The sequence below is a fragment of the Bubalus kerabau genome, chromosome 1 (assembly GCF_029407905.1).
Source record: "Bubalus kerabau isolate K-KA32 ecotype Philippines breed swamp buffalo chromosome 1, PCC_UOA_SB_1v2, whole genome shotgun sequence".
NCBI classification, from domain to species: domain Eukaryota; kingdom Metazoa; phylum Chordata; class Mammalia; order Artiodactyla; family Bovidae; genus Bubalus; species Bubalus kerabau.
Window position 1 is genome coordinate 163685896 of NC_073624.1, and position 25781 is coordinate 163711676.

At 42.9% G+C, this 25781-nt stretch overlaps 1 protein-coding gene across 1 annotated transcript in view; it reads right to left on the minus strand.

Moving 5' to 3' along the window:
* GRID1 (glutamate ionotropic receptor delta type subunit 1) overlaps positions 1-25781 on the minus strand; it is a 346899-nt gene that overhangs the window by 117837 nt on the left and 203281 nt on the right. Inside the window, exons 6-8 of the mRNA XM_055537983.1 lie at positions 5901-6002; positions 4324-4521; positions 786-1110 (exon numbers count right to left, since the gene is read on the minus strand). Of these exons, the coding sequence (XP_055393958.1) occupies positions 786-1110; positions 4324-4521; positions 5901-6002 (625 nt within the window). The remainder of the gene's footprint in view (positions 1-785; positions 1111-4323; positions 4522-5900; positions 6003-25781) is intronic.

Consider the following 25781-nt stretch of genomic DNA (forward strand, 5'->3'; position numbering starts at 1 on the left):
TAATACATATTTTGCTATGGTGCAGCTAAGTCCAGGACTCACATTAGGAACTTTGCAATTCTGTTCTTTCCCATCAAAACTGTAACTCCCCAACTGCTATCTAGATTTCTCTGAGATAGGAGACTGAATCTCAAGAATGGCTGGAGTATTGCTTAGATGACTGCAAAACAATTGTGATTTTTTAGCCCATGAAGACTTCACATTTAAGCAAGATAGCTTCATTTGACAACCCCGTCTGCATAACAATCAATCTAATGTGGGAGGGGAGGAAAGTGCAAGGCAGAACTAGAAGTTAATTTTATCTAAAGAGGAAAATCAGGACTCGAAGTTTTGTGTGTGTGTGTGTTATTTAATTTCTTTTTTTTTTTTTTTCACTATTTCTTACCAATTCTATTGTTTTCTTTTTTTTTTAATTTTATTTTATTTTTAAACTTTACATAACTGTATTAGTTTTGCCAAATATCAAAATGAATCCGCCAAAGGTATACATGTGTTCCCCATCCTGAACCCTCCTCCCTCCTTCCTCCCTATTCCATCTGTCTGGGTCCTCCCAGTGCACCAGCCCCAAGCATCCAGTATCGTGCATCGAACCTGGACTGGCAACTCGTTTCATTTCCTTTCTATCTGATAATATGGGGAGTACAGCATGATATTAGGACCATCTTAGAAATTAAATAAAATTGCATTTTAAATGACTTTGGGAACATGAACCTAAGAATGTCGTCAGTGGACAAATCCTTCCAGGACCTTGGGCTTACTCCAGCATGGAGAAGCCGGGAAGGTACCTTGCTGTACGAAGGCTCCGTAGACAATCCAGATGGCGCTGTGCAAGGTGGCGGAAGCAGAGGGCCGGGGCTGGGCTGCACTCTGAGCCCTCACGGCCTGAATCCGGTTCAACACGAAGATCAGCACACCAACCACGGGGATGGCTGCCGCAATGCAAGCCCACACGGCAAAATCAAATGGAGCAAAGAGGGAGAAGATGCTGATTTTCTCCTCGGGCCTCTTGATGAGGATTCCCACCGAGTAGTCCATGTACCGCTTGCTGAAGTCCACAACGCTCTCCCTCTCCGGGGTGATGGTGATGGCGGAGATGGCCAGATCCGCTCTCTGAAAGGCAAACCCATCTGGTCAGAAGGCAGTCCTCAGATTTCTGCTGGGTTCTACCTTCGCCCAAGGCCTGTCCACTGCCCTTTGGGTTGTTCAGAGGAAAAGGCTGCAAGTGTTGACGCCTCATGACTTTGAACATTGTAAGGAAAATCCAGCATCAGGTTGTCTGTCATTACCACCTTCAACTTACACATGTCTCCCCCAAACCCCAAAAACTCCTGGAAACCACTTCTGGAGGAAAGAGTCTATCACCATTTTCATTTCTGTGTGAATTGTAGGTTTTCTTCAATTTCTTAATGATTCCCTTAGTGAACTATCTCTTTCCTTTTACTGGTATTTCCATCTTACTGCCCACCCTTCTCCCCAACCTGTCTTCTGGACTTGTCTTCATCCTTCCTATACCTCAGGACCACAGGGACACTCCATTATTCCATCAAACCTCTCCAAACTCCATCAGCCCACACAGATATATCTCTTCTCTAAAATACTTTTGAAGTTATATGGAGAGTGTACAACTACCTTGAATCTCATTAGAGCATCAGTCCTAAGTTGCTTTATATGCAGGCTCTATGCCAGAGAGTAGCATATTCCAAGAAAAAAGGGATCATCTTTCTTCTTCCACTTCCCTTAACTCATGGCTTCTCAGACATATGGTTGCTTCTTCCTTTAGTAAAGCCATGCAGTGAAGAGGCCCCCAGGGCATCCTCTGCTGTGACCTCAAAAGTACCTCCCAAGATTTTTGCTTTCCAAGATGAGCTTAATTTAAAAATAGACAAAGACCCCATTAAGATGAAACTAGATTGTGAGGTTAAAGCTGCCAAGACTGGTACAGACTAAGATCCTTACACTTGAGTTGATGCTGGCATAAGAGCATTAAAATTGTACAGTGATCATCTGTATCTTGGCTCTCTAAGTAGGAGGCACTGTCAGAACTAGGTTTATTTTAGAATGACCAGTTATGACAGCTTATCCAAACTACATATTCAAACTGGGGAAAACCACATAGAAGAACTTTATCAGGTCCAATACGCAGGCTGGAGGGGCAGATATACTGATTGCCAAACTGAAATCTAACATACCTAGGATAAAGAGAAAAACTCTTGGAGGTGACCATGTCAGCTCTCAAACTTGCCTCATGTGCATTTCTCGTTCTTGCTTGTCTTCTCAGAAACCCAAGATCCAGGGAGGGTTTTTTGTTTGTTTGTTCTGTTTATGCTTGGAGAATATTTAAGGACTGAGAAGGAAATCTAGGGGATCAGGATAGGTTAACAACAGAGGATGGAGGGAAACTAACATATGAAACCAGGTCCAGAGCAGAAGCAAGGGAGGTGACTGGTGACACCAGTGGGGGGTGAGCTGCAACAGGAGGAAAAACACTCCCCGCTCTGAATCTGGACATGAGAGCACATGTCTGCAGATGTGATCTTTATAGGAAGTTGAAATAAATCTCATGTCCAGGTGTCTTCATTTCTTTCCTTAATAGAGGAGCACTTCTTTTTTCTAGTTTAAGGTAGGAGATTATTAGGTTGCTTGAGGAGAAAGATAAAATTTTTCAACAGTTTCTAAGGAATGTTGCCAAGGGACCCAGTAAAGGCCATGTTAAGGAACTGGGGCTGTCCTGAAGGCCCAGCTGAGGTGGACAGCCACACATTGTTTATGCATCTATCTGGACAAACTTGTGGTTTTCTCCTCTAATTGCATAGAGCAACCTGGATGTCAGAGTCAGAAGGTAGGTAGTAGAACCAAGTCAGGGTTTCAAGGTAACAAGAAATCAAAAATAATTTAGGAAAATCACAAAAGATGAAGGAACAGGGGTTTATCTGGACAACCACAGAGGGCACGCCAGGAGGGAAAGGATGCCATACTAGAAAGGCATAGAAATCTTAGAGAAGAATGAACCTCAAATACATGTGCCAAGTGAAAAGGGTCAGAGACAAAAGACTGGTATGGTATGACTGCTTTTATAGTACATATTTGCAAAAGCAAATCTATTGACTCAGAAAGTAGATTAAGGGTTGCCTAAGGGCTGGGTTGGAATGGGATTAATTGTAAATGAGTATGACGAATCTCATTGGGGTGATGGAAGTATTGCGAAATTAAACATGGTAATGTTTGCACAGCTCACTAAATTTCCTAGAAATCATGAATGATACATCTGAAATGGGTACGGATTATATATAAATTATTCCACAATAAAGTTGTTATGGGTTTGGCTTTGTTTTCACCTCCTTTTTTATATTAAGTTGATTTAATGAGCAATTTCTTGTCATTAACAGGATTAGAATGCATGCTACTGGAAAAAAATGACAGCTTAGGAGAAACTGGAGAGAACACAGGTATCCTGTCTGCATTTATGGGTTTATAAAGAAAAGGGCTTGTGTGTTAAGATAAAATGCCGGAGTCAGAAGGATGACAGGTTGTAGTCATGGAGTGGGACAGTGACAGCAACATGTAAGATGCTAACAGGATGCACGGGGACAGATACTCCAAGGTCACTGGGGATGAATGGTCAAAGCACTGGAAGCCCAGGGTTATCTGTAGGGATGTCAGAAATGTCCAGATTGATGGTGAGGGAGGGCTTGAGCAGATCCACCAATGTCAACGGCTGTCAGTAAATAACCCAGAGGCCACAGGATGGCAGGGGAGAGGACGGGGACACAGTGAACTGGCCTCGTGCCATGGGGACCAGGTTCTACGGGAAAGAGGAAGAGGAAAGATTTGAAATTGACCTGAGGCACTGGGGACTGCGATTTCACTTACCATAGCAACGCAGACACAGCTGTACACTCATTCACACACACACATGCATGTGCACACACACAAGACACACCCGCCCACTGCTGTGGGTCATGGAGAAGAGAATAAGCATGCACCCGTCTTCCCCACACCCCCGTCCCCAGAAGCACTGGGCTCCTACTGCAGCTCAAATGTGGGGGTGAATTTCATGAAGGGCATATGGGTGCTTCAAAGCAATGATAGCAATGGACATAGAAGGAAAACCCAGAGTGCCTGGGAATTGGAAAATAAAAGGAAGAATGAGTACAGCAGGGAGGAGGGTGAGGGTGGAGGAAGAGATCCTTATTGTGTGGAGAAGGGTAACTGTGATCTGTCCAGCTGGTCCTGATGTTCCAACTTCCTAAGGGGCCCAATTAAGACATCACCCCAGAGGCAGACTAGGGGGCCCCTCCCCAGGGATCTGCTTTTGGGACCTACCTTGCTGATGAGCTCCCCGATCATCCCGTTCCAGGAGGTGTTATGGAGCTGGTGACCGTACCTGCCATCGGGGGCCTGGTAAATCTCGTATTTGAAGCCCAGAGCCTTGGCCAGTGCATCCAGGACATCGATGGAGAACCCTTTGTAGCGCTTGGGCTGTCCAAGAATGTTCTCAGCCACCATCACAAAAGGTTCTTCCTGAGGACAACAGAATGAATGTTCTTCAACTAAATCACTGGTTCATTAACACACATCTTTCCAGGGTCTTATTGGAGAGACCAATCTGATGAACCATAATTTCAGAACATTTGTGGACACATGCACTGTATTTACCCAATTTAAGCCTGGAGTCTGAACCTCTCTGACTTTTTCTAAAGTGGTTTATGGACACTCAGGATACAGTGCACAGGAAAATCCCTCCAACCAGCATACTGACGGAGGAACAGATTTATCTGTCCTCTGTCATTTCAGACTCAGCTCAGCATCCCACTCTCCTAGGATAACATGGCTTGTTTTCATGCCTTCATTTGTGACATTCAGGACTCTGTCCTTTGAAAATGCTGTAATTCTTTAGGACACACACAAGAAATGTGAATACCTCTCATCTGGGTTAATAAATAACAGAGGTCTGTGAACCGGGTTGAGAGAAGACTATTACATCTATCAGACTGGACTAGAAAAATGGATGCTGAGTCACAAGACAAGATCATACCACACAGCAGATTAAACCTCACTGTCCAAAAGTCCAAAGGCAGGCCATGGGCACATTAACACATTTTGTGCTGTGTCACATGTGCTTCTGTAGGGCACACGGTCCTCTGGAGAACACCTCAGCCTTCCCCACCATCATCCTGTGGAACTGACAAAGAAGGGGCCTTATGGCAACAGCCCCAGAGACCTCATTTCATTAATTTAATCTGGGGGGGGGCGGATAAGGTACAATGCTTATTCATGGTGTGCATATGGGGACTGCAGGAATGTCAGTGCCTGTCTTCCCAGCTAATAAGAGATAAATCTAAAATGTCTCCTCCAGTTGTAAAAAGTTGAAGAAAGAAATGGGAAGGAGGATGCTTTTAAGGTAACTGAAAGAAGTCAAAGTCTGTGGTTCCAGGACAACCATGCAGAGAAATTGTAACCAATGGTCTTCATTGTAAACTTTGTGTCACATGGGCCTATCAGTGGTGTTGGGTTTTAGAAGGATGTCTTCCCAACATCTTTCTGGGGACTCTAGCTAGCAGCAAAAATCTCCTAAGGACAACCTGTAGGTTAAGATCCTACATCCAAAAGCAAGTAGAGCTGTTATCCCCACTCTGGGGTTCAGCCCTGGTTCTGGATGACAGGTCCTTCCCTAGAGCAGCCCAGCGACCTGCCGTGGAGGGTCTCAGAGGCCCTGGAGCAGAATCTCCAATCTTACTCTTCCTTCACTATTTACAAAATTCTTTGAGTGAAAAGCCTATGAAAGCTCAAGCCACTACTTAAGATCCCCTTGTCTCCAAACTCAGCATTAAGCCAAACAGAGAGAAGCCACTGACTCAAAGCCTGAAAGACACACCTCCCCCATGTGCCCAGGGTCCTACCAAGACAGTCACCACTTTGAGAGTCAGTCCTTGGAGGCGGCTGCCCATGGGCCTTTCCTGCAGGCTGCCATTCAGGCCCTTCTCCGAGTCCCACGTCGCCAGCTGTGAAGGAAAAAGGGAATGTGAGGGACAGACGGGTACCTTGCAGACCTTAGGAATCAACCGCTGAAGTGGGCTCCTGAGTCAGACAGCTACAAAGACAGCAGCCCTAGAAGTCCCCCAGAGACCCTGAGCCATCTCACAACCTTAGAAAGAATAAAGGTATGACAGATAGAGCTCCATCTCCTCCATCAGCTCACCTGGATCTTGAAGACTTAACACATGCTTGAAATGAAATCAATTTGTAGGAACTTGTTTACGGAATAAACATTTCTGTCCAATTTTATTGTCCACCCACTGAGGCCATATCATCGAGCCTCCCACAAAGCGCCCTCTTTCTTTACTGCTCCTTTGACTTGCCCAGGCCAGTGGTCCTTGAGATCAGTTGCTTCACCAGGGAAAGATGAAGTTTAACAGTGAAGCAAGTAACAAAGACTCAGGTTTAAAGCTTGTGTTGCACCCTGATGCCAACCGTAAGCAGGACCCAGAGCTCACTGTCTTACCACAAACTTCATGATTTTCCCTGATAGGCAGATAGAAGTCAAGAATACACATGCCTTGGGTCTGCCACATCCTCCCAAGCCTGCAGGATCTAAGAGATGCATCCCATCTCTGTCAGGCACCTTAAGATGGTCAAGGAGACGCTAGCCTGGCTCAGAAACACCTGCAGATACAGATGCCCTAGAGACTGCTTCCCTTCCCTGCATCCCTGCAGGGCCTGAGCAACAATGATAAACCCTTTGTCTGATCAGTGATTTTCAATTATTAATTGGTGAGATGTAAATAATATAGATATTGGCCCCATCTAGAGCCAACATAACCAGGATCTTAGTGCTTGGGCATGAGAAAAGTTAATGCTTTCCCAGTGATCCTGGTTGAAAATCTCTACTCTTCCAGGTCACTGGGGCTCTGACTCAGCTGCACATTAGAATCTCTTAAGACGGCTTTTAAAACATCCTAAAGCCTGGGTGCCACCCATAGAGATTCTGACTTAATTGGTCAGTAGTGGATTGGATATGCTCATTTGGCTCCCGGAAGATTGTAAGGCACAGCCTGGATTGTGAACCACTGCTATAGATGAAAGCAGTGATCTTCAAACCGTAATATGCAGACAAATCACCCAGGGGGTTTACATGCACTTTCTGATCCTGGGGCCTGAGATCATTCCTGTCTAACAAGCTCCCAGGTGCTGCTGCTGCTGCTGATCCATGGACCATCAGTTCAGTAGCAAGGGGTTAAAATTCCGATTGTCACAGATAGCATCTTACCCTTCATTAGAGAAAACCCACAAGACCCCTAGTTAGGCTGAGCAAAAAGAATTACCCCTCCGTGGAAAAGGGTCACCAGGTGCCCTAAAGGAGGTACCAATAGCATCACTTAAGGACACTTCTACTCTCCCAGCATTTCTTATAGCCCTGATATCTTCAGCAAGGTTAGGGCACACTGAGCCCTGAGTATGAGGCCACAGTTTCAGAGTCTGTGGTGCCGCTCTGCCTGGAAGATACTAGAACCCCGAAGCCTACAGTAGAGACATCAGAATGAGCTATGTGATTCTAGAACCAGTTTAAAGGAACCTAGAAACTCCTGCTGTCACTTTGGATGTGATACCAGCTAAGACCCACTTCACCCTAAATAACAGGATGCCTGGCAGTGATGAGGATCATTTAGTTAGAGCATGGCCATATACTCTGAGGATCTCCCCACAGCCACCACTAATTCAATTGAGGGGTATTTCAGTGAAGAGCAAAGATCTATCCTAAGGCCTCTGCAAAGACATCAAAGATGTCGCACTCTGGAAACTGGCATCGCGAAAAGGAAACCTGGTGGCTATCTCTCCACTGAGTCTCAGGAAACAGCCCTGGGGCTCGGGATCAGCTCCTGCAGCTGGGTGCAGATGCTGGCCAAAGTAAAAAGACAAACTCAGACAAACAGAGTTAAGGTGTGACTCCTTACATTCTTTGGACCCTGTGATACTGGACTTAGGGGACTCATGGTATGGATTTGGGCAGCCTGCATCTCATCCCCAGAATTGTTCAGCCCAGGCATTGGGGCTGCTTAACCCTGTGTGGTCTGTGGCATGCCCTGGATTGGGTGGTGTGATGAAGGTCCCCTTTACTCCCTTGTGATTTACAGAGTCACGATGGAAGCAGTGATGACATGGCAGTTCCAGGGACTGGATATTCTGCTCTGCACCAGGACTTGAATTCCTGACACCTGCTGCCCAACTTTCTCAGCACTGGTGAAGAGGCATCTCCACCCTGTGCTGCTCTGGCTTGGACGAGCACCTGGAATGAGGCTCTGCTTGGCATTGATCAGACTTCATCTGTCTTTCCACTGGGATTATAATCAGTCATGGGAGTGGAGGCAGGAAGAAGCACTTGGGATAAGGCCTGTCTGTCTAGCGTTTTAGCTCAGCTGTGAGAAGGGCTCCACTTCTTCATGCTTGTCCACACCATCCTCTGCTTCTAGCCCCCTGCCCAGCTCAGGGCAGCGGCATGTCTGCCCCAGGCTATTGCCACAGCCTTTCTGCTGATCTCATTACACTGTCTTCCAGCCCTCCTCCATTGTGCTGATGTTTATCGTAAATAAAATCAAACGTGGACTATGTTCATTAAAATTTCCTAATCAATTCCTATTTCCTAGAGAATAAGTCCTAACACTTTTACACTCAGCCAAAAAGAAAGCCCTTTCTGATCGAGACTCAACCCTAACAGTCAGCTCCAGCACACTCCAACTCTACTAAGTCCCTCATCTTTCTCATGCACATGGTGTTCCCGCCTCTCCACATTCCAGTTCCTTCTGCCTGGAATGCCACTTCTCTTCAACTGGGTCTGCTACACTCTTACTCAATTTCTTTCTTTCTTTTTCCTTTTGGCCGAGTGGCACGCGGGATTTTAATTCCCCAACCAGCTATTGAACCCGTGCTCCCTGCAGTGGAAGCACAGATCCCTAATCACTGGGCCACCAGGGAATTCCCTCAATTTTCTAAAACAATAAAAAAGAAAAGCTTTCAACTATAGTATTTTTAGATTCACAAAAAAAGTCATACAGATTGTGCAGAGACTGTCCATAAACCCCACGCCCAGTTTCTCTTGCAGTTAAGGTGTTGCTTTAGTATCAGCATACATTTCCTCACAGTGTTAGTCCCTTAATAGTGTCTGACTCTGTGACCCCACTGATTATAGCCCACCAGCCTCCTCTGTCCATGGACTTCTCCAAGCAAGAATACTGGAGTGGGTTGTCAATTCCTTCTCCAGGGGATTTTCCAACCCAGGGATCGAACCCAGGTCTCCCACATTGCAGGAGGATTCTTTACTGTCTGAGCCACCAGGGAAGATCTATTTTGGCTCAATTAAGTTTTAGGAAACCTCTACAGATCTCCACTTACAAAGAGAAAAAACTAAAGAAATGGTGTTGTTGTTTAGTCACCAAGTCATGTCCAACTCTTTGCAACTCTATGGATTGTAGCCCGCTTGGCTCCTCTGTCCATGGGATTCTCCAGGCAAGAATACTGGAGTGGGTTGCCATTCCCTTCACCAGGGCATCTTCCTGACCCAGGGATTGAACTCAGGTCTGCTGCATTACAGGCAGATTCTTTAATGTCTGAGCCTCATAACTAATGAAATATTTAGCTCGAATCTCCATCACTGATACAGAGCTGCAGTAGAAATGATCTTCCACTCTGGACCTAAGTCTGTGATCCTGCTGTGCTATTTGGGTTTTTTATCTTGTTCCCTGGGATCAAACCCCTGTCTTCATAAACTGTCTCTAGAGGCTCAGGCTCTTGGATTGAACCTTGCCTTGCTTATTCCAATCTCCAGAGTTTCTAACCTTGCCTGAATGCCGTTCTCCTCTAGAAGATCAACTCTCTATTACTAGTATAGATTTTGGGAACTTGGAGATATTAAATTAGCATATATTTAGGAGCCAATAGATCTATGTTCTAGATATGTTTCCACCACTCACCTTAGTGACCTCAGCACATTTTACAGCATAGTACTAAATCACAAGAGGCAATAAATATTTTTGAATAAATTTATCTTCACTGAAATTCCATTTTCTTATCTATAAAATGGAATAAAAATGCCTTTCTGCCTACCATGTTGAAGAGCTACTCAAAGGAGAAAATGATTTTAAAATAATACATTAAAAATTGGGGCTTCCTTGGTGGCTCGGTGGTAAAGAATTTGCCTGCTAATGCAGGAGACACGGGTTCAATCCCTGATCTGGGACGATCCTACAGGCTGAGAGCAGCTAGTCCTGTAACTAGAGAGTAGCCCCCTCTCTGCACAACTAGAGAAAAGCCTGCACAGCAACTAAGGCTCATCTCAGACAAAAATAAAAATAAATACAATTATAAAAAACTTAAGGAAAAGCAGTAGTTTAAAAATCCATAATAAAGTAACGGATCAGGATATAAAAAGGTATGTACAATGTGACCCTAATTGTGTGTGTTTTTTAAAGACAGTGGTTAAAGTGGGAAGAAATATATTTAAATGCAATATTTGGATTTATCTTAGTGGTGGAATTATGAATAACCATGATTACCTCTTTATGCTTTTCTAGGCTTTTAACAGGTTTTTCTTTCCTTTCACAAAAAAAAAAAGAAAATAAGATTTTGATAAAAATAACTAGCAAAGGTAATGAAGCCAAATCCCATCACGTGTACTTGTGTGATTGAGGGCTGAGTGGAAGGAAGCAATCAGAGTCAAATTATCTGTCAGAAGGTCAAGGCCAGGGTGAGAGTCAGAACTCAATACAACAGTCCTCTGGCTACAAGGAGCTTTGGTTGAGGTGCCCATCTCCTAGAGGAGGCCCACATCAAGGTTCTGTGGGACAGCATCTTATATTCTAAGGTATTTCCAAGATGCTGTGGGGCCCAAGAACCTGTTGGGTTTGAGACAGGGCAGTGGCCCCTCCTAGAACCCAACTCCATGCAGACAGGCAATCTTTCTCCACTAAGGAAGAAGTGCAGCCCCAAATTATATTAGTTACTTCTTGAGCCATCCTAAGGCTAAGTCATTTAAATCAAAGTGCAACTACATGAGGGGAAAAAAAAAAAAAAGATTCCTCCAACCTGTAATTATTATTCCTGTTTCTTTTGTCTGAAAGTATTTAGGGCTTAAAGATTTTTATTTTATTGTTTTTCAATACAGATTTCTCTCTCCCTGGCCTTCAGGCATCCTGTACTCTGACAAAGAAAGAAAAAAATACTTCAAAGAGAAACCAAAATTCTGCCTTCAAACACATCAAAGTAACCATGTTCCAGGATCCTGGATCCTTCAAGTCGAGCAAGAAAGTTTATTATTCCCTCACATCAGCCTCAAGCCAAGCGCCCTAAGCTGAGTGAATCTCCCTATTTCCACAAAGCCTTGAGCTCTTGCCCAAATCTTAAGACCAGAGTGGTAAACTTTCATCATTTCTGAGTGAGGCCATCTCTCTGAGCATCTGATATGTAAGATCAGAACACAGAAAGTCACATCCTTTTCATACAAAATCTTTTGTTTAAAAGACTGCAGTGGAAATTAAAAATAAAGTAAAATAAAAGCCTGTAAGTGGATTCCCAAACTTGCAGCCCATCAAGATTAGGAGAGACTGTGTTCTGCCTCCCTCCTGAGGGTGCCTGGGGTCCCAGTTCAGAAAGCTGGAGAAAAATTTTCAGATAATAAAATCTAAATGAGGCTGATAGGCTTGATAAATGGGAAGCCAGAAAAATCTTTCACCCGGAGAAGGCCTGACACTCAGTCACACAGCTGCAGACCATTTCATTTGTGCATAAGTGCATCTACGTTGACTTTCCTCTTGCATTTTGCAGACAGAATTTTGTTTATGGGATCGATGAATTTATGGCCACAGACACCCACTTTTGACAGCTGACCTGTCAAGATCAGAGCCTGAAAAACTAATTTCCAGCACTGTTAAAACGAGAACTGTCGCTATTTGATAAGAAAGCTATGGTTTTCATTCATTGCCAAGATCTGCTCTACCCAAACCAGAGGCGAGGATGGAGCCAGAGGTTACAGCACAGCCATGACTTGAAAAGAGATACATGGTTTCAAAATCTGATGACGACAAGCAGCTGTTCAAGAGATCAGCCAATTGGAGAATAAATTTCATAAACCGTTGGTCTCAGGAAAATATATTTCTTTGAGTCAATCAGGGTGTTTCTTCATGTTAGCGTTTGAGTTGTGAGATACAGGGGTTTGGGACTTTGCGGCCTATCCTTATTAAATGCAGGACTACTAACCCTAAATGAGATGAACCTCATTTGGAAGACTGGGCTTTGTGGTCTGTCATCTAGTTATGGAGGTGTTGTAAAGTGTTGGTTTCTTTTCCTGGGGAGGAAGAAGGAGAGAAGAGGCAATCCAACTGCTTTACAGCCCAGAATATGACCAGCTTCAGACATTGAGCCTTGCCAATTCTTTGGGAGGGAAGGCGGAAGAGAAGAAGGAAAGTAGGTTTGCTTAACCACAAATCTCATGCATATGTGCATGCTCAGTCGCTTCAGCCGTGCCTGACTCTTTGTGACCCTATGAACTGTAGCCCACCAGGCATCTTTGTCCATGGGATTCTCCAGGCAAGAATACTAGAGTAGGTTGTCATTTCCTACTCCAGGGGACTGAACCTAGTCTGACCTAGGGACTGAACCTGTGTCTCCTGCATTGCAGGCAGATTCTTTACCGCTGAGTCACTGGGGAAGCCCAACCCCAAATCTCATTTAGCTAAATCCAACAAGACAATAGATCAATAACCTCTATCATCACATTTTTGCAACTGAGTAGGCAATACTTTGGGAGTAAACGTGTCTCAGGAGAGTACTAGAAGCAGGAAGTGAATTCTTATGACCATGCCTATTAGACCTCACAGCCATAGTTGGAGCCCCATCTGAGCAGTATCCTCATCGACTGAGTGCAGACATCTTCAGCTGGGATACAGGCTTCAGTATGATGGCATATTGAGTTTATCATCATGTCAGTACATGGGCTTTTCTGAAATAATAACTCCTCTATTAGCTTTTATTCCTCAGCCCATTTTTATTAGAAAATAAAACCGTTTGATATGTGTTTCAAAGAACCAGAGCCTTGGGTAGGGATAGGGTGAAGGGGGAACCCACATCTTGCATCACCCTGTATTGGGTGATTCAGCCAGCACTGATCTCAGTCAGGAAACGTACCCTTTAAACTTTGGCTAAATGCAAGGACAATATGTTTAGACACAGAGCATCCTGGAAGCAGAGTGTAAGCAACTGAAAATAGGATACTGATATGTGTAGCCAAGGCCCCTAAAGAAGGCCTACTCTGAGAATTTGTTTTGGGAATTTCAGTGCATCAGGGTTACTAAGGGCAGGCTTGTAGAATATGAACCACAGGATAGGGTCATCAGATCGGATATACCCATGGAGAAAGGTGCCAGGACCACTCTTGAGGCTCCGGATGTGCTGTATAAGGAGAGGGGAGAGTTCTCCCTCTGAGGCATGGGATAACTGAAATTCTCAGCCCAGGAGCATTTGCAGAAAGAATTAAGCATTTGGTGAAAGTTGTACTTTCTGAAAATAAGACCCAGCAGAACTTGGGCTAAATGTCCAAAGGAAAGAGCTCTTAGAAAATGAAAGAAAAATGAAATACTCTGGAGAAATATCATATATGAGAGCTTCATGAAAAAATCTTTAGCAAGGATCAGAGAAAGATACTCCCCTGGTAGTATTACAGAGGAGGGCAAGGAAACCTAGTCATGCCCTTGACCCAGATCGCTGATGATGGAGGATGCAAACAGACCCAAACTCTAGCTTCTCCTCTCTGAAAGCCCCAGGCACAGAGGGCCCACTGGGCGCACACTAACCACCTCCAATGGTGCCAGCAATAAAATTCTTCTGTCACATCCACAGGGAGGATGGTGGCAGTCCAACTTCAGCTTAAGATACAGAAAGTGGAAAGCTGACATTGCTCTCATTGTATCAATCAAACAAACAAATATTCAGATCAACAAACTATATTTTATTTATTTTTAAATTACTTACTTTATTTATTCATTTACCACATTGCGAGGCATGCAAGATCTTAGTTAGGGATCCCGGACTAGGGATCGAACCCATGCCCCCTGCAGTGGAAGCGCAGAAGCTCAGAATCTTAACCGCTGGATCACCAGGGAAATCTCAACAAAACTATATTTTAAAAATCCTCTGAGGACCTTGTGGTCATAAGACCATCTGGCAAACTGAATTTCAAAGGATGAGAAACTCCTCCAAGGAGAGACAGGATATAAGAAATATTTCATCTCTGGCAGAAAATGGCACAAAAGAGGTGGTATTAATAGTTATATGAGTGAATAGGAAGAAAAAACACCTGAAACTTTACCAAGTTCTTAAAGGGCATGTGTGGGCCAGCCTGACAGCTGAGGCTCCCTGGGAGCCCAGATTCACGGGGGACCCTACCGTGGGGGCCACATCCACTCATTAGCTCTTTCCATCAAGCCTCCACTGGGTGCAGAAAGAAAAACGGAACCGTGCACTCATGAGCCATGGGATGATAGCAGATACAAGATATTAGTGTCGGGTATAGGACTTGTATCTGGTATACATGAAGAAATCTTACAACTCAATTACAAAAAGGCAAACACCTTAATTTTAAAAGAGAAAGAACTTATTTTCCAAGGAATATATGTGAATGGATTATATGCATATGAAAACTCAACATCATGAGTCATCAGGGAAACATCAAACAAGACCACATGACATCCCACTATACCACATAAGAATGGCTAAAATCAAGGCTGATGTTACTGAGTGCTGGTGAGGATCTGAAATGCAAAAGTGCAGCCACTTGGTAGACGGTTTGGCAATTTCCTATAAAGTTAAATGTACACTGAGCACACCTTCCAGCAACTCCACTCCTAATTATTTCCATAAGGGAAATATAAAATATGTACACACAAAAGTCAGGATGTGGTGTTCATAGAGGCTTTATTCTTAATAGCTCTAAAGTGGACATATGTCACATATTTCCAGTCACATGTCAGTCATGGTGACTGGTGAATGAGTGGATAAACAAAGTGGGGTATACTTATAGAATGGAATCAGATCAGATCAGATCAGATCAGTCGCTCAGTCGTGTCCAACTCTTTGCGACCCCACGGATCGCAGCACGCCAGGCCTCCCGGTCCATCACCAACTCCCGGAGTTCACCCAGACCCACGTCCATCGAGTCAGTGATGCCATCCAGCCATCTCATCCTCTGTCGTCCCCTTCTCCTCCTGCCCCCAAGCCCTCCCAGCATCAGAGTCTTTTCCAATGAGTCAACTCTTCGCATGAGGTGGCCAAAGTACTGGAGTTTCAGCTTTAGCATCATTCCTTCCAAGGAAATCCCAGGGCTGATCTCCTTCAGAATGGACTGGTTGGATCTCCTTGCAGTCCAAGGGACTCTCAAGAGTTTTTTCCACAGTTCAAAAGCATCAATTCCTCAGCACTCAGCCTTCTTCACAGTCCAACTCTCACATCCATACATGACTACTGGAAAAACCATACCCTTGACTAGACGGACCTTTGTTGGCAAAGTAATGTCTCTGCTTTTGAATATGCTATCTATGTTGGTCATAACTTTCCTTCCAAGGAGTAAGCGTCTCTTAATTTCATGGCTGCAGTCACTATCTGCGGTGATTTTGGAGCCCAAAAAAATAAAGTCTGACACTGTTTCCCCATCTATTTCCCATGAAGTGATGGGACCAGATGCCATGATCTTCATTTTCTGAATGTTGAGCTTTAAGCCAACTTTTTCACTCTTCCTCTTCACTTTCTGCCATAAGGGTGGTGTCATCTGCATATCTGAGATTATTGATATTTCTCCCAGCAATCTTGATTCCAGCTTGTGTTTCTTCCAGTCCAGCATTTCTCATGATGTACTCTGCATATAAGTTAAATAAACAGGGTGACCATATACAGCCTTGATGTACTCCTTTTCCTATTTGGAACCAGTCTGTTGTTCCATGTCCAGTTCTAACGGTTGCTTCCTGACCTGCATACAGATTTCTCAAGAGGCAGATCAGGTGGTCTGGTATTCCCATCTCTTTCAGAATTTTCCACAGTTGATTGTGATCCACACAGTCAAAGGCTTTGGCATAGTCAATAAAGCAGAAATAGATGCTTTTCTGGAACTCTCTTGCTTTTTCCATGATCCAGCGGATGTTGGCAATTTGATCTCTGGTTCCTCTGCCTTTTCTAAAACCAGCTTGAACATCAGGAAGTTCACAGTTCACATATTGCTGAAGCCTGGCTTGGAGAATTTTGAGCATTACTTTACTAGTGTGTGAGATGAGTGCAATTGTGCAGTAGTTTGAGCATTCTTTGGCATTGCCTTTCTTTGGGATTGGAATGAAAACTGACCTTTTCCATTCCTGTGGCCACTGCTGAGTTTTCCAAATTTGCTGGCCTATTGAGTGCAGCACTTTCACAGCATCATCTTTTAGGATTTGGAATAGCTCAACTGGAATTCTATCACCTCCACTAGCTTTGTTCATAGTGATGCTTTCTAAGGCCCACTTGACTTCACATTCCAGGATGTCTGGCTCTAGGTCAGTGATCACACCATCGTGATTATCTGGGTCGTGAAGATCTTTTTTTGCACAGTTCTTCTGTGTATTCTTGCCATCTCTTCTTAATATCTTCTGCTTCTGTTAGGTCCATACCATTTCTGTCCTTTATCGAGCCCATCTTTGCATGAAATGTTCCCTTGGTATCTCTGATTTTCTTGAAGAGATCTCTAGTCTTTCCCATTCTGTTGTTTTCCTCTATTTCTTTGCATTGATCGCTGAAGAAGGCTTTCTTATCTCTTCTTGCTATTCTTTGGAACTCTGCATTCAGTTGTTTATATCTTTCCTTTTCTCCTTTGCTTTTCGCTTCTCTTCTTTTCACAGCTATTTGTAAGGCCTCCCCTGACAGCCATTTTGCTTTTTTGCATTTCTTTTCCATGGGAATGGTCTTGATCCCTGTCTCCTGTACAATGTCACGAACCTCCTTCCATAGTTCATCAGGCACTCTATCTATCAGATCTAGGCCCTTAAATCTATTTCTCACTTCCACTGTATAATCATAAGGGATTTGATTTAGGTCATACCTGAATGATCTAGTGGTTTTCCCTACTTTCTTCAATTTAAGTCTGAATTTGGCAATAAGGAGTTCATGGTCTGAGCCACAGTCAGCTCCTGGTCTTGTTTTGCTGACTGTATAGAGCTTCTCCATCTTTGGCTGCAAAGAATATAATCAATCTGATTTCGGTGTTGACCATCTGGTGATGTCCATGTATAGAGTCTTCTCTTGTGTTGTTGGAAGAGGGTGTTTGTTATGACCAGTGCATTTTCTTGGCAAAACTCTATTAGTCTTTGCCCTGCTTCATTCCGTATTCCAAGGCCAAATTTGCCTGTTACTCCAGGTGTTTCTTGACTTCCTACTTTTGCATTCCAGTCCCCTATAATGAAAAGGACATCTTTTTTGGGTGTTAGTTCTAAAAGGTCTTGTAGGTCTTCATAGAACCGTTCAACTTCAGCTTCTTCAGCGTTACTGGCAAAAAAACTACGATAGAGGCAACAGCATGGATGAAGTTCAAAGCATTACACCAAGGGAATGAAGCCAGACACAAAACACCACAGACTTTATGACTCCATTTATATGACTTCCTTAAAAAGGCATTATTATAGGTCCTGGCATCCAGTCCCATCACTTCAAGGCAAATAGATGGAAAACAGTGGAAACAGTGACAGATTTTATTTTCTTGGGCTCCAAGATAACTGCAGACAGTGACTGCAGCCATGAAATGAAAAGATGCTTGCTCCTTGGAAGAAAAGCTATGACAAACCTAGACAGCATATTAAAAAAGCAGAGACATCACTTTGCTAACAAAGGTCCAATAGTCAAAGATATGGTTTTTTTTCAGTAGTAATGTACTAATGAAAGAGTTGACCATAAAGAAAGCTGAGCATCAAAGAATTGATGCTTTCAAACTGTGATGCTGGAGAAAGCTCTTGAGAGTCCCTTGGACAGCAAGGAGATCAAATCAGTCAATCCTAAAGGAAATCAACCCTGAATATTCACTGGAGGGACTGACGCTGAAGTTGATGCTCCAATACTTTGGTCACCTGATGCAAAGAGCCAACTCACTGGAAGAGACCCTGAGGCTGGGAAAGACTGAGAACAGGAGGAGAAGGGAGCGACAGAGGTTGGATGGTTGGATGGCATCAGCGATTCAATGGACATGAGTTGAGCAAACTCCAGGAGATAGTGAAGGACAGGGAAGCCTGGCGTGTTGCAGTTCATGGGGTCATAAAGCATCAGACATGACTTAGCAACTGAACAACTGAACAACAATAGGTCCAGAAGATAGATCAGTGTTGGCCTGGGGCCAGGAATGGGAGGAGGGTATCAAGTGAAAAGTAAAAAGAAGGCTACTTGGGGATAATGGAAGCGTGACTGTGATTATACTACCTTTGCATTTGCCAGAGCTGATCACATTGTACAACTGATGAATGTGTACAATTTGATCACGTTGTAAAAACCAGTGAATTTATTGCAGGTAATTGCATCTAAATAAACCCAACTTGTTCTATACACATACACACATCTTGATAATAACTTGGCAAAGGATGGAGCCATGTGCTGGAGAGGTGGGCTAGTGGAACTAATCTATCATGAGACCCATCTATGACCCCTTGGTAAGGACGGTGAGATGAGAGGATTCTCAGAATAACATGATGGGCAGTGTTAGTACACTCAGGCAATTGTATCTGAACTAGCCAGAGCCAGATGGATATCAAGTGACCAAGAAATCATTTATCTATCTAGAAGAATTGAATTCATCTTTATAAAGGTTTAGGAAGAACATAAGGGTATTTTCACCTTCAAATAGTTCCTTGGTTTGTGGGTTTGTGTGGGAGAAAAATTAGATTACATAACATTATATATAGTATGATCCGATTTTTTTCATGGTTATTTCATTTTGTGAGATGGCACATGTGGGTGACTAAGACACAACGGGGCAGTTGTAAGTGGCTATTTCTGGAATTAGGTAGAGTGATGAGATTGCAGGGAATGCTCATCTCTTGCCCAATACTATCCTGTAATGTTTGAATTATTTTACGGAGAGGAAACATTGCTTCTGAAATCAGAAGAAAAACAATAAGCTATTTTCATTTTGAAGCGGCACTGCAATCTGGAGTATAACTGAAATGTTGATTTCGTATCTCTAATTGTTTTAGGTGTATTGATTTTGTCTCTCTAAATAAACTGCAAGTTCTACCAAAGGCAGTATCCATAATGAAACAAGCCAGGATGGAATTTGCTTCTCCCACCTGTGTGCTGGGAGACCTCTGGCAAGTTACTTGAATTGGTTATATTGTTTCTTGGCCTGTGTCAGCATCTGTTATTGGTTATTATTAGGCATTAGTTAGTGTTATTGATGATACTTTTTTTTCTCAGGTATTTACTATGCTCAGGTCCATGCTAACAGCTTAGGATATTTTTGCTAGTGTGAATTGACTAGAATTAATGGCACTATACATCAGTCTGAAATCTGACAAGATACCTCCTGACAGTCAGTACTATGAGTCTTTGCACTGAAAAAGGAGTTTGTGTCTCTCATTATACCGTCTCTAAATGTTGGGCTATCTTCTCTGCTTGTCCTTTGTCCTCTGACTCTGAGTTATCCTTGAAGATCATTCTAGAAATCCATCCTTGAACCTTTTACCAGGAGGACACGTCTCCCTTTGGTGATCCCAATTCATAGCACTCCAGCCTTGACCCTGTGGAAATGCTTTTCACGATATATTAACATTCCATGTCTATTCTTCACAAATATACTCTATCTCTTTCAAGGCAGAGACTCTCTTTTCCTCATTTTGATTCCCTCAATAAAATTTTATTAGAAAAATTAATAAAATTTATCATCCCCTGGGCAGTTCTTCATTAACTAGTTGAAACTGTGTGCTCTTCACAAACTCTTAGCTCCCAGGATACATCTCATATCTGAAGCTCTGTAAAAGGCTTTCTCTCTCACTTCTGGTTTATTTATAATGGTTGCAAGTGCTGGGGCTGGGTTTTCTCTTTTGCATGATTTTGTTTTGCATACTTACTTTAAGACTTCTAGTCATGGAAAAGTGTTAGTAAAATGAATGTTTCAAAAGGCATTTTAAAGACCCAGTTTTTTTTTACATCTTTACCTCCAAACTCTCTTTGCACAAAGTGTGGTGAGTGGACCAGGACATCACATCACCTGGAAATTCATTTAAAGCAAACAATCTAGGCTCCATCCCATGTTTCTTGAGTCAGCTTCCGCATATTAACAAGATTAATGTGCTGAGAAGCACAATTTCTAGATCATGCTATCATGATTTCTGATCTAGAATCTTTATGAGCTGCTTTACCTATCTCTCAAAGCCTCTTCTCCTCCTGCTATCTAATCCCTACTCTGCAGCCAGAATTTTCTTTCTTTTCCTCTTCTTATAAAAACTGTTATTGTTCTATTTCACTCTCCTTCTCAAAATTCCCAAGTGGTTCTCTGTTAAACTTGGATTTAAAAGCATGTGTCCTTTTCATGGCTTATAAAACTTTCCAAGACCTGTCCCAGGCCTGCTCTTCAAACTAAACCCCTGCCACGCTCTCCATCTTAGTTACTAAGTTCCAACAAAATGCACCACCTTTCAATTCCTCTCTCAAGCCACACTATTTCCTGCCTTGGGAACTCTGTGTACCGTCTTCACCGTCCTGATAATTCTTATCACCAGCCTTCACATCCCATCGCTGGCTCTTTCTCATCTGGCAGGTCTTACCTTTATCCTCTTTATAAAGTCTTTCCGGCTCACTTTTCCCAAGCACTCAATATGCTTAAGCACAGAACTTTGTTTTTTTTTTTACAGCTCTCAAATATTGTGTTATTAATAGTCAAAATCACCCTCCTAAATAACTATTTTTTGCTTCTGTCTGTTCTACTCTTTGTTTTGCTCACCATTCTATATTCAACCTTTGATACATTTCTGGTATATAGCATCCACTTAAGAATTTGTTGAAAAAACCAAATAAATTAATGAACTAGTCTAAGGGGTCAGCAAAGTTTCCCATAAAGGGCCAGGCAGTAAATATTTTAGGCTCCTTGGGCCACATGGTCCCTGTGGTTAACTACTCAAAGAGTACCTATGGCTTGGTGCCAATTAATCTTACTTACAAAATAAATAACAAGCTGGATTTAATCCAAAACCCATAGTCTGCTGATCCTTAAGAATGAATATCTTATTTCTATTGTTCTTTCTATCTATAATGTTTGTGTCTCCAACTGAGTTTTTCAAAATACTCCACTTCTTTCAAGGTTTAATTTATCACTGAAAAAAAAATTGCTGAATTGTCATGTTTTCCGGAAATCCCATTTTATCCCTCCAACCAGAAGAGGCAGATCCTCCCGCATCCTTAAAGCATTCTGCTTGCCCCTTTTCTGTGGCTTAGATCGCATTCAGAGTTCCCTGACAGCTCCTGGAGCAGACTGTATTTTCTAAAGATGGTTGTGGCAATGTTTCCCATCCCACATTCTCTTCACCACCCCCTATCAAGAAGTGATGTTTAATTCCCTTCTCTCTTAAAATCTGGTCTGAATATGATGCTGCTTGTCTTCAAGTCTAGATCAGAAACTTATGCTTGACTCTTAGGATGCTCACTCTAGGAAAGGAATTTTCAGCCTTGACCACACTGACATTTGGGACCAGGTAGTTCTTTGTTGTGGACCTGGGGGGTGGGGTGTCTGCCCTGTGCACTGTGGGATGTTGAGCAGCATCTTCCCCATCCCCAGGCCCCCACCAGAAATATCTCCAGACATTGCCAAATATTCCCCCAGGGACAGAATCATGCTCCATTCAGAATCACTTATCTAAGAGAAGCCTGCGACCAAGCAAAATGTTTGGCAGCCCTGAGACTACCATGCTGAAAAAAACCACACATAAGTTTTCTAGTCAACAGTTCCAGATGAATCCAGCCTTCCAGCCACCTCTGCCAAAGCACTAGACTTGTGAGTGAGGCCATCTTAGACCCTTAGGATCAATCCATCAGGCAGCTGAGTATCATCAAGTGATCTCAGTTAATGCCAAAAGAATCACCAAGCCAAGCCCTGATCAAATTTCTGACATGCACGATACATGACATACAGTATTATTGTTTAAAACAGCAGGTTCTGTGACATTTGTTATTAAGTAGTAATAACTTGAACAGAATGTGGTATCTGGAAATATGGTGGCATTTCAATGGGGAAAATGTAAAATGTGTGGAATAGACTTTGGGACTGTGGAAAAGAAGGAATCTAGAAGGACCTTAAGGAGACTTTTAATGGAAGCAAAGTGAACCTTGAGGAGGCTCATGAGTTTAAAGGAAAGTGAGGAAAATATTACTGGGAGTTAGAGGAAAGGGTACCTTTGTTATATAATTGCAGAAAACTGAGCAAAAGTGTTACCTGCAGTAATTTGGAAAATAGAAAATCTCCTTAATAAACAGATCATTGTGGTTTAGTCACTAAGTCATGTCTGACTCTTTTGCGACCCCATGGACAGTAGCCCACCAGGCCTCTTTGTCTATGGGATTTCCCAGCAAGAATACTGGAGTGGGTTGCCATTTCCTTCTTCAGGGGATCTTCCTGACCCAGGGATCAAAACTCACGTTTCTTGCATTTGCAGGCAGATTCTTTACCATTGAGCCACCAGGGAAGCCCTAATAAACAGATGTATGCTACGTCACTTCAGTTGTGTCAGACTCTGTGCAACCTTATGGACTGTAGCCCACCAGGCTCCTCTTCTCATGGGTTTTCCAGTAAGAATACTGAAGTGGGGTGCCATTTCCTCCTCCAGGGGATCTTCCAGGCCCAGGGATCGAGCCCATGTCTCTTACATCTCCTGCATTGGCAGGCAGGTTCTTTACCACTAGCGACACAAAGTATCAGGCAGAATTTGAAGTATCTTTTGTCCTCTCTTAGCTATAAATCATAATGTAAACAAAGATGCATAGACAGCTCAAAGATAGAGTACAGAAGGGATTTTGTTTTCAAGCAAAATTTACAGAAAATATGTAGAAGCCATGATTTGTTAGATTCAAAAATAAAATTATTTCTCAACCAAGTCTCCTGGCGCAGAAAATTCCAAAATAAATGAGGTTCTTGATGCAAAGAAATCTCATAGGTTATTTCCCTTGACTTTTGACTGGTTTCTCTTGGAATTTATAAATTGTGGTGGAAGTGACACTGATTTCTGAAGCTGTATCCTAAGAGAGCATGCAGCATCCACTTGGTTCTTTTGTGACACTCGTCCTGAGGGAAGTCAGCCACCCAGCTGTAAGACATCTAACAGCCCTGAGACCGTCACACTGCATGTAGGTTCCCTGGAAGACAGTCTTGGATGAGCTCAGTCTCCCTTTCCACTGCCAAGGAACCTGACATACCAGCGAAGTCCTCTTGACGCTCCAAAAACCAGCCCATCTGCCAGCTGAGTACAACCAAGAGATCTCAGCTGTTGCCATGAAGAGCTAAGCCTGCTCCATGTCCTGACCACCAGGATCTGCGAGACATAATGAAATGTTGCTGTCGGATGCCACTAAATTTGGGGGTAGTTTGTTATGCATCAGTAGAAACAATTTTGGGACTTCCCTGGTGGCTCAGTGGTAAAAAATCTGCCTGACAATGCAAGAATCTGCCTACCAATGCAGGAGACATGGGTTCAATCCCTGGTTCAGGAAGATCCCACATGCCACAGAGCAATTAATTAAACCCCTGTGCTACAACGATTGAACCTCTGCTGTAGAGCCCGGGAGTCCCAGCTACTCAGCCCATGTGCCACAGCTACTGAAGCCTGCACACCCTAGAGCCTGTAGTCTGCAACAAGAAAAGCCACCGCAAAGAGAAGCCTGTGCACAACTAGAGTAGCCCCACTCTCTTCAACTACAGAAAAGCCCGCATAGCAACCAAGACCAAGCATAGCCAAAAATAAATAAATAAAATTTAAAGAAACAGTAACAGTTTCCTCTGCATTTGTCCTTGTGCTCTTTTTTTTTTTTTTTTTTTTTTTTTAAGGCTTGTAGGATCTTAGTTTCCCAACTAGGGATTTAATCCATGGCCATGGCAGTGAAAGTGCCAAGTCCCAACTGCTGGTCTGCCAGGGAATTCCCTCCTGTGCTCATCTTAAAGGTATGAACTGATTCATTTCTCTCTGTATTCTTACGCTGTCTATAGTAATGCCTCCCAAACATTAAGTGGCCTTTCTTTTACTCTACAAGGCATCACCACACGCTACATCTCATTTGAGTGTCACCGATAATTTATGAATTAAGCAGAATAGGAATTAGCATTCTCAGTTTAGCTAATGCAGAAATCGTGGCTCAGAGAAGTAATATGACTTCTTGTATGTCTACTAAATAGTTGAGGGAAGCTGTAAACTCAAGATTTCTGAATCTAAGACCTCTGGGATTTTCTTGTAAAATTCTCCCTCCACACATAGTAGGGCCTTCATAAGCATCTTCTTGTCTCATAAAGGAAGAAAGGGCAGATATCTTCAAGGCTGTCAATAACCATGGTGATAGAATCTCTTCTGACTCAAGGATTACAGATGAAGGGCAGAATCCGGACATGTTCCTGAAGTCCTTAAATTTCTCCCAACATTTTATTGACATTCTGGGAACCAGATCATTATACTGGTGCAATCTGGAAACTTCATAGCCTCAGACCTCCGTTCTCTGGTCTCTTCTTCTCAGCTTCACAATTTAGAGGTCTCGCCAATTGCACAGAAGGAAAATGGACTCTCATTGCCCTCAGAACCAGAGTCAAACAATTAACATTACCCAGAAAGCGTAAATAAGGGTGACAATAAGGGAGCTAAGACCTACCCCTGAAGGTGATTGTTTTATATAGTAGGAATCGAGTGAGAGAGATTTTGAAAACATTTCTTGTTATGGGAGATAGAAGACTTGAGCTGGCTATAGAGATAGTCTAGGAAGAGAAAGATGGCTTTTCCTGTTTCCCATTTTCTCTTTCATAGTCCATAATCAGAGGGGAAATGATATTTGCTTCCAGTCCCAGTGATTCTTCTTTAGATTATACATGTAACTCAGATCTGAAAGTAACCAAATAAAGCATCTTTGTTTCTACAACAGAGAAAACAGAATGAACACCACACTACTCTGTAAGAGGGCTTCAGAGAAGACTCTGCCTCGGATGAGCTCTAACACTATGAGTCATAGCAACAAAGAGCATCTGGTCATCTGGACTGTGTGCGTTGAAAGGCCAGCATCTGAAAGTTTCTATATCTTTGTGGCCTCCCTGGGCTCAGAACAAATACCCAGGAGGGTCATTTGTAACTGAACTGAAAATAAATGGAGTGGGGTAAAATGTTCATATAACTTCTTATTGATTGAGACAGTATAGTGTCGTAGAAAGTACTAGGGTTGAAAAACTTAAAAATCAAGAGTAAGATTGCCTGAAATATATCATATGACCTCGGCCAGTTAACTTGAATATCCTATGTCCCATAGTCATCACCTGGGGATGAGAATTTATATTTCTCTCCACTAGTGAAACCCTGCCTGAAAAAAAGAGGGCTGAGAGCTACAAAATGGAACAAAAAGTTGATATTGTATTAATAATACAAAAGCAAATATTATCTTTGGCAGAATGAGTTGGAAAAGACTTGAATTTGAACCCTATCTTAGTCACATGGTAATTATAACCTTGATCAAGCTACTTAACCCTTTTCAACCTCAAGCTTTGCTATTTTTAAAAAGAGAAT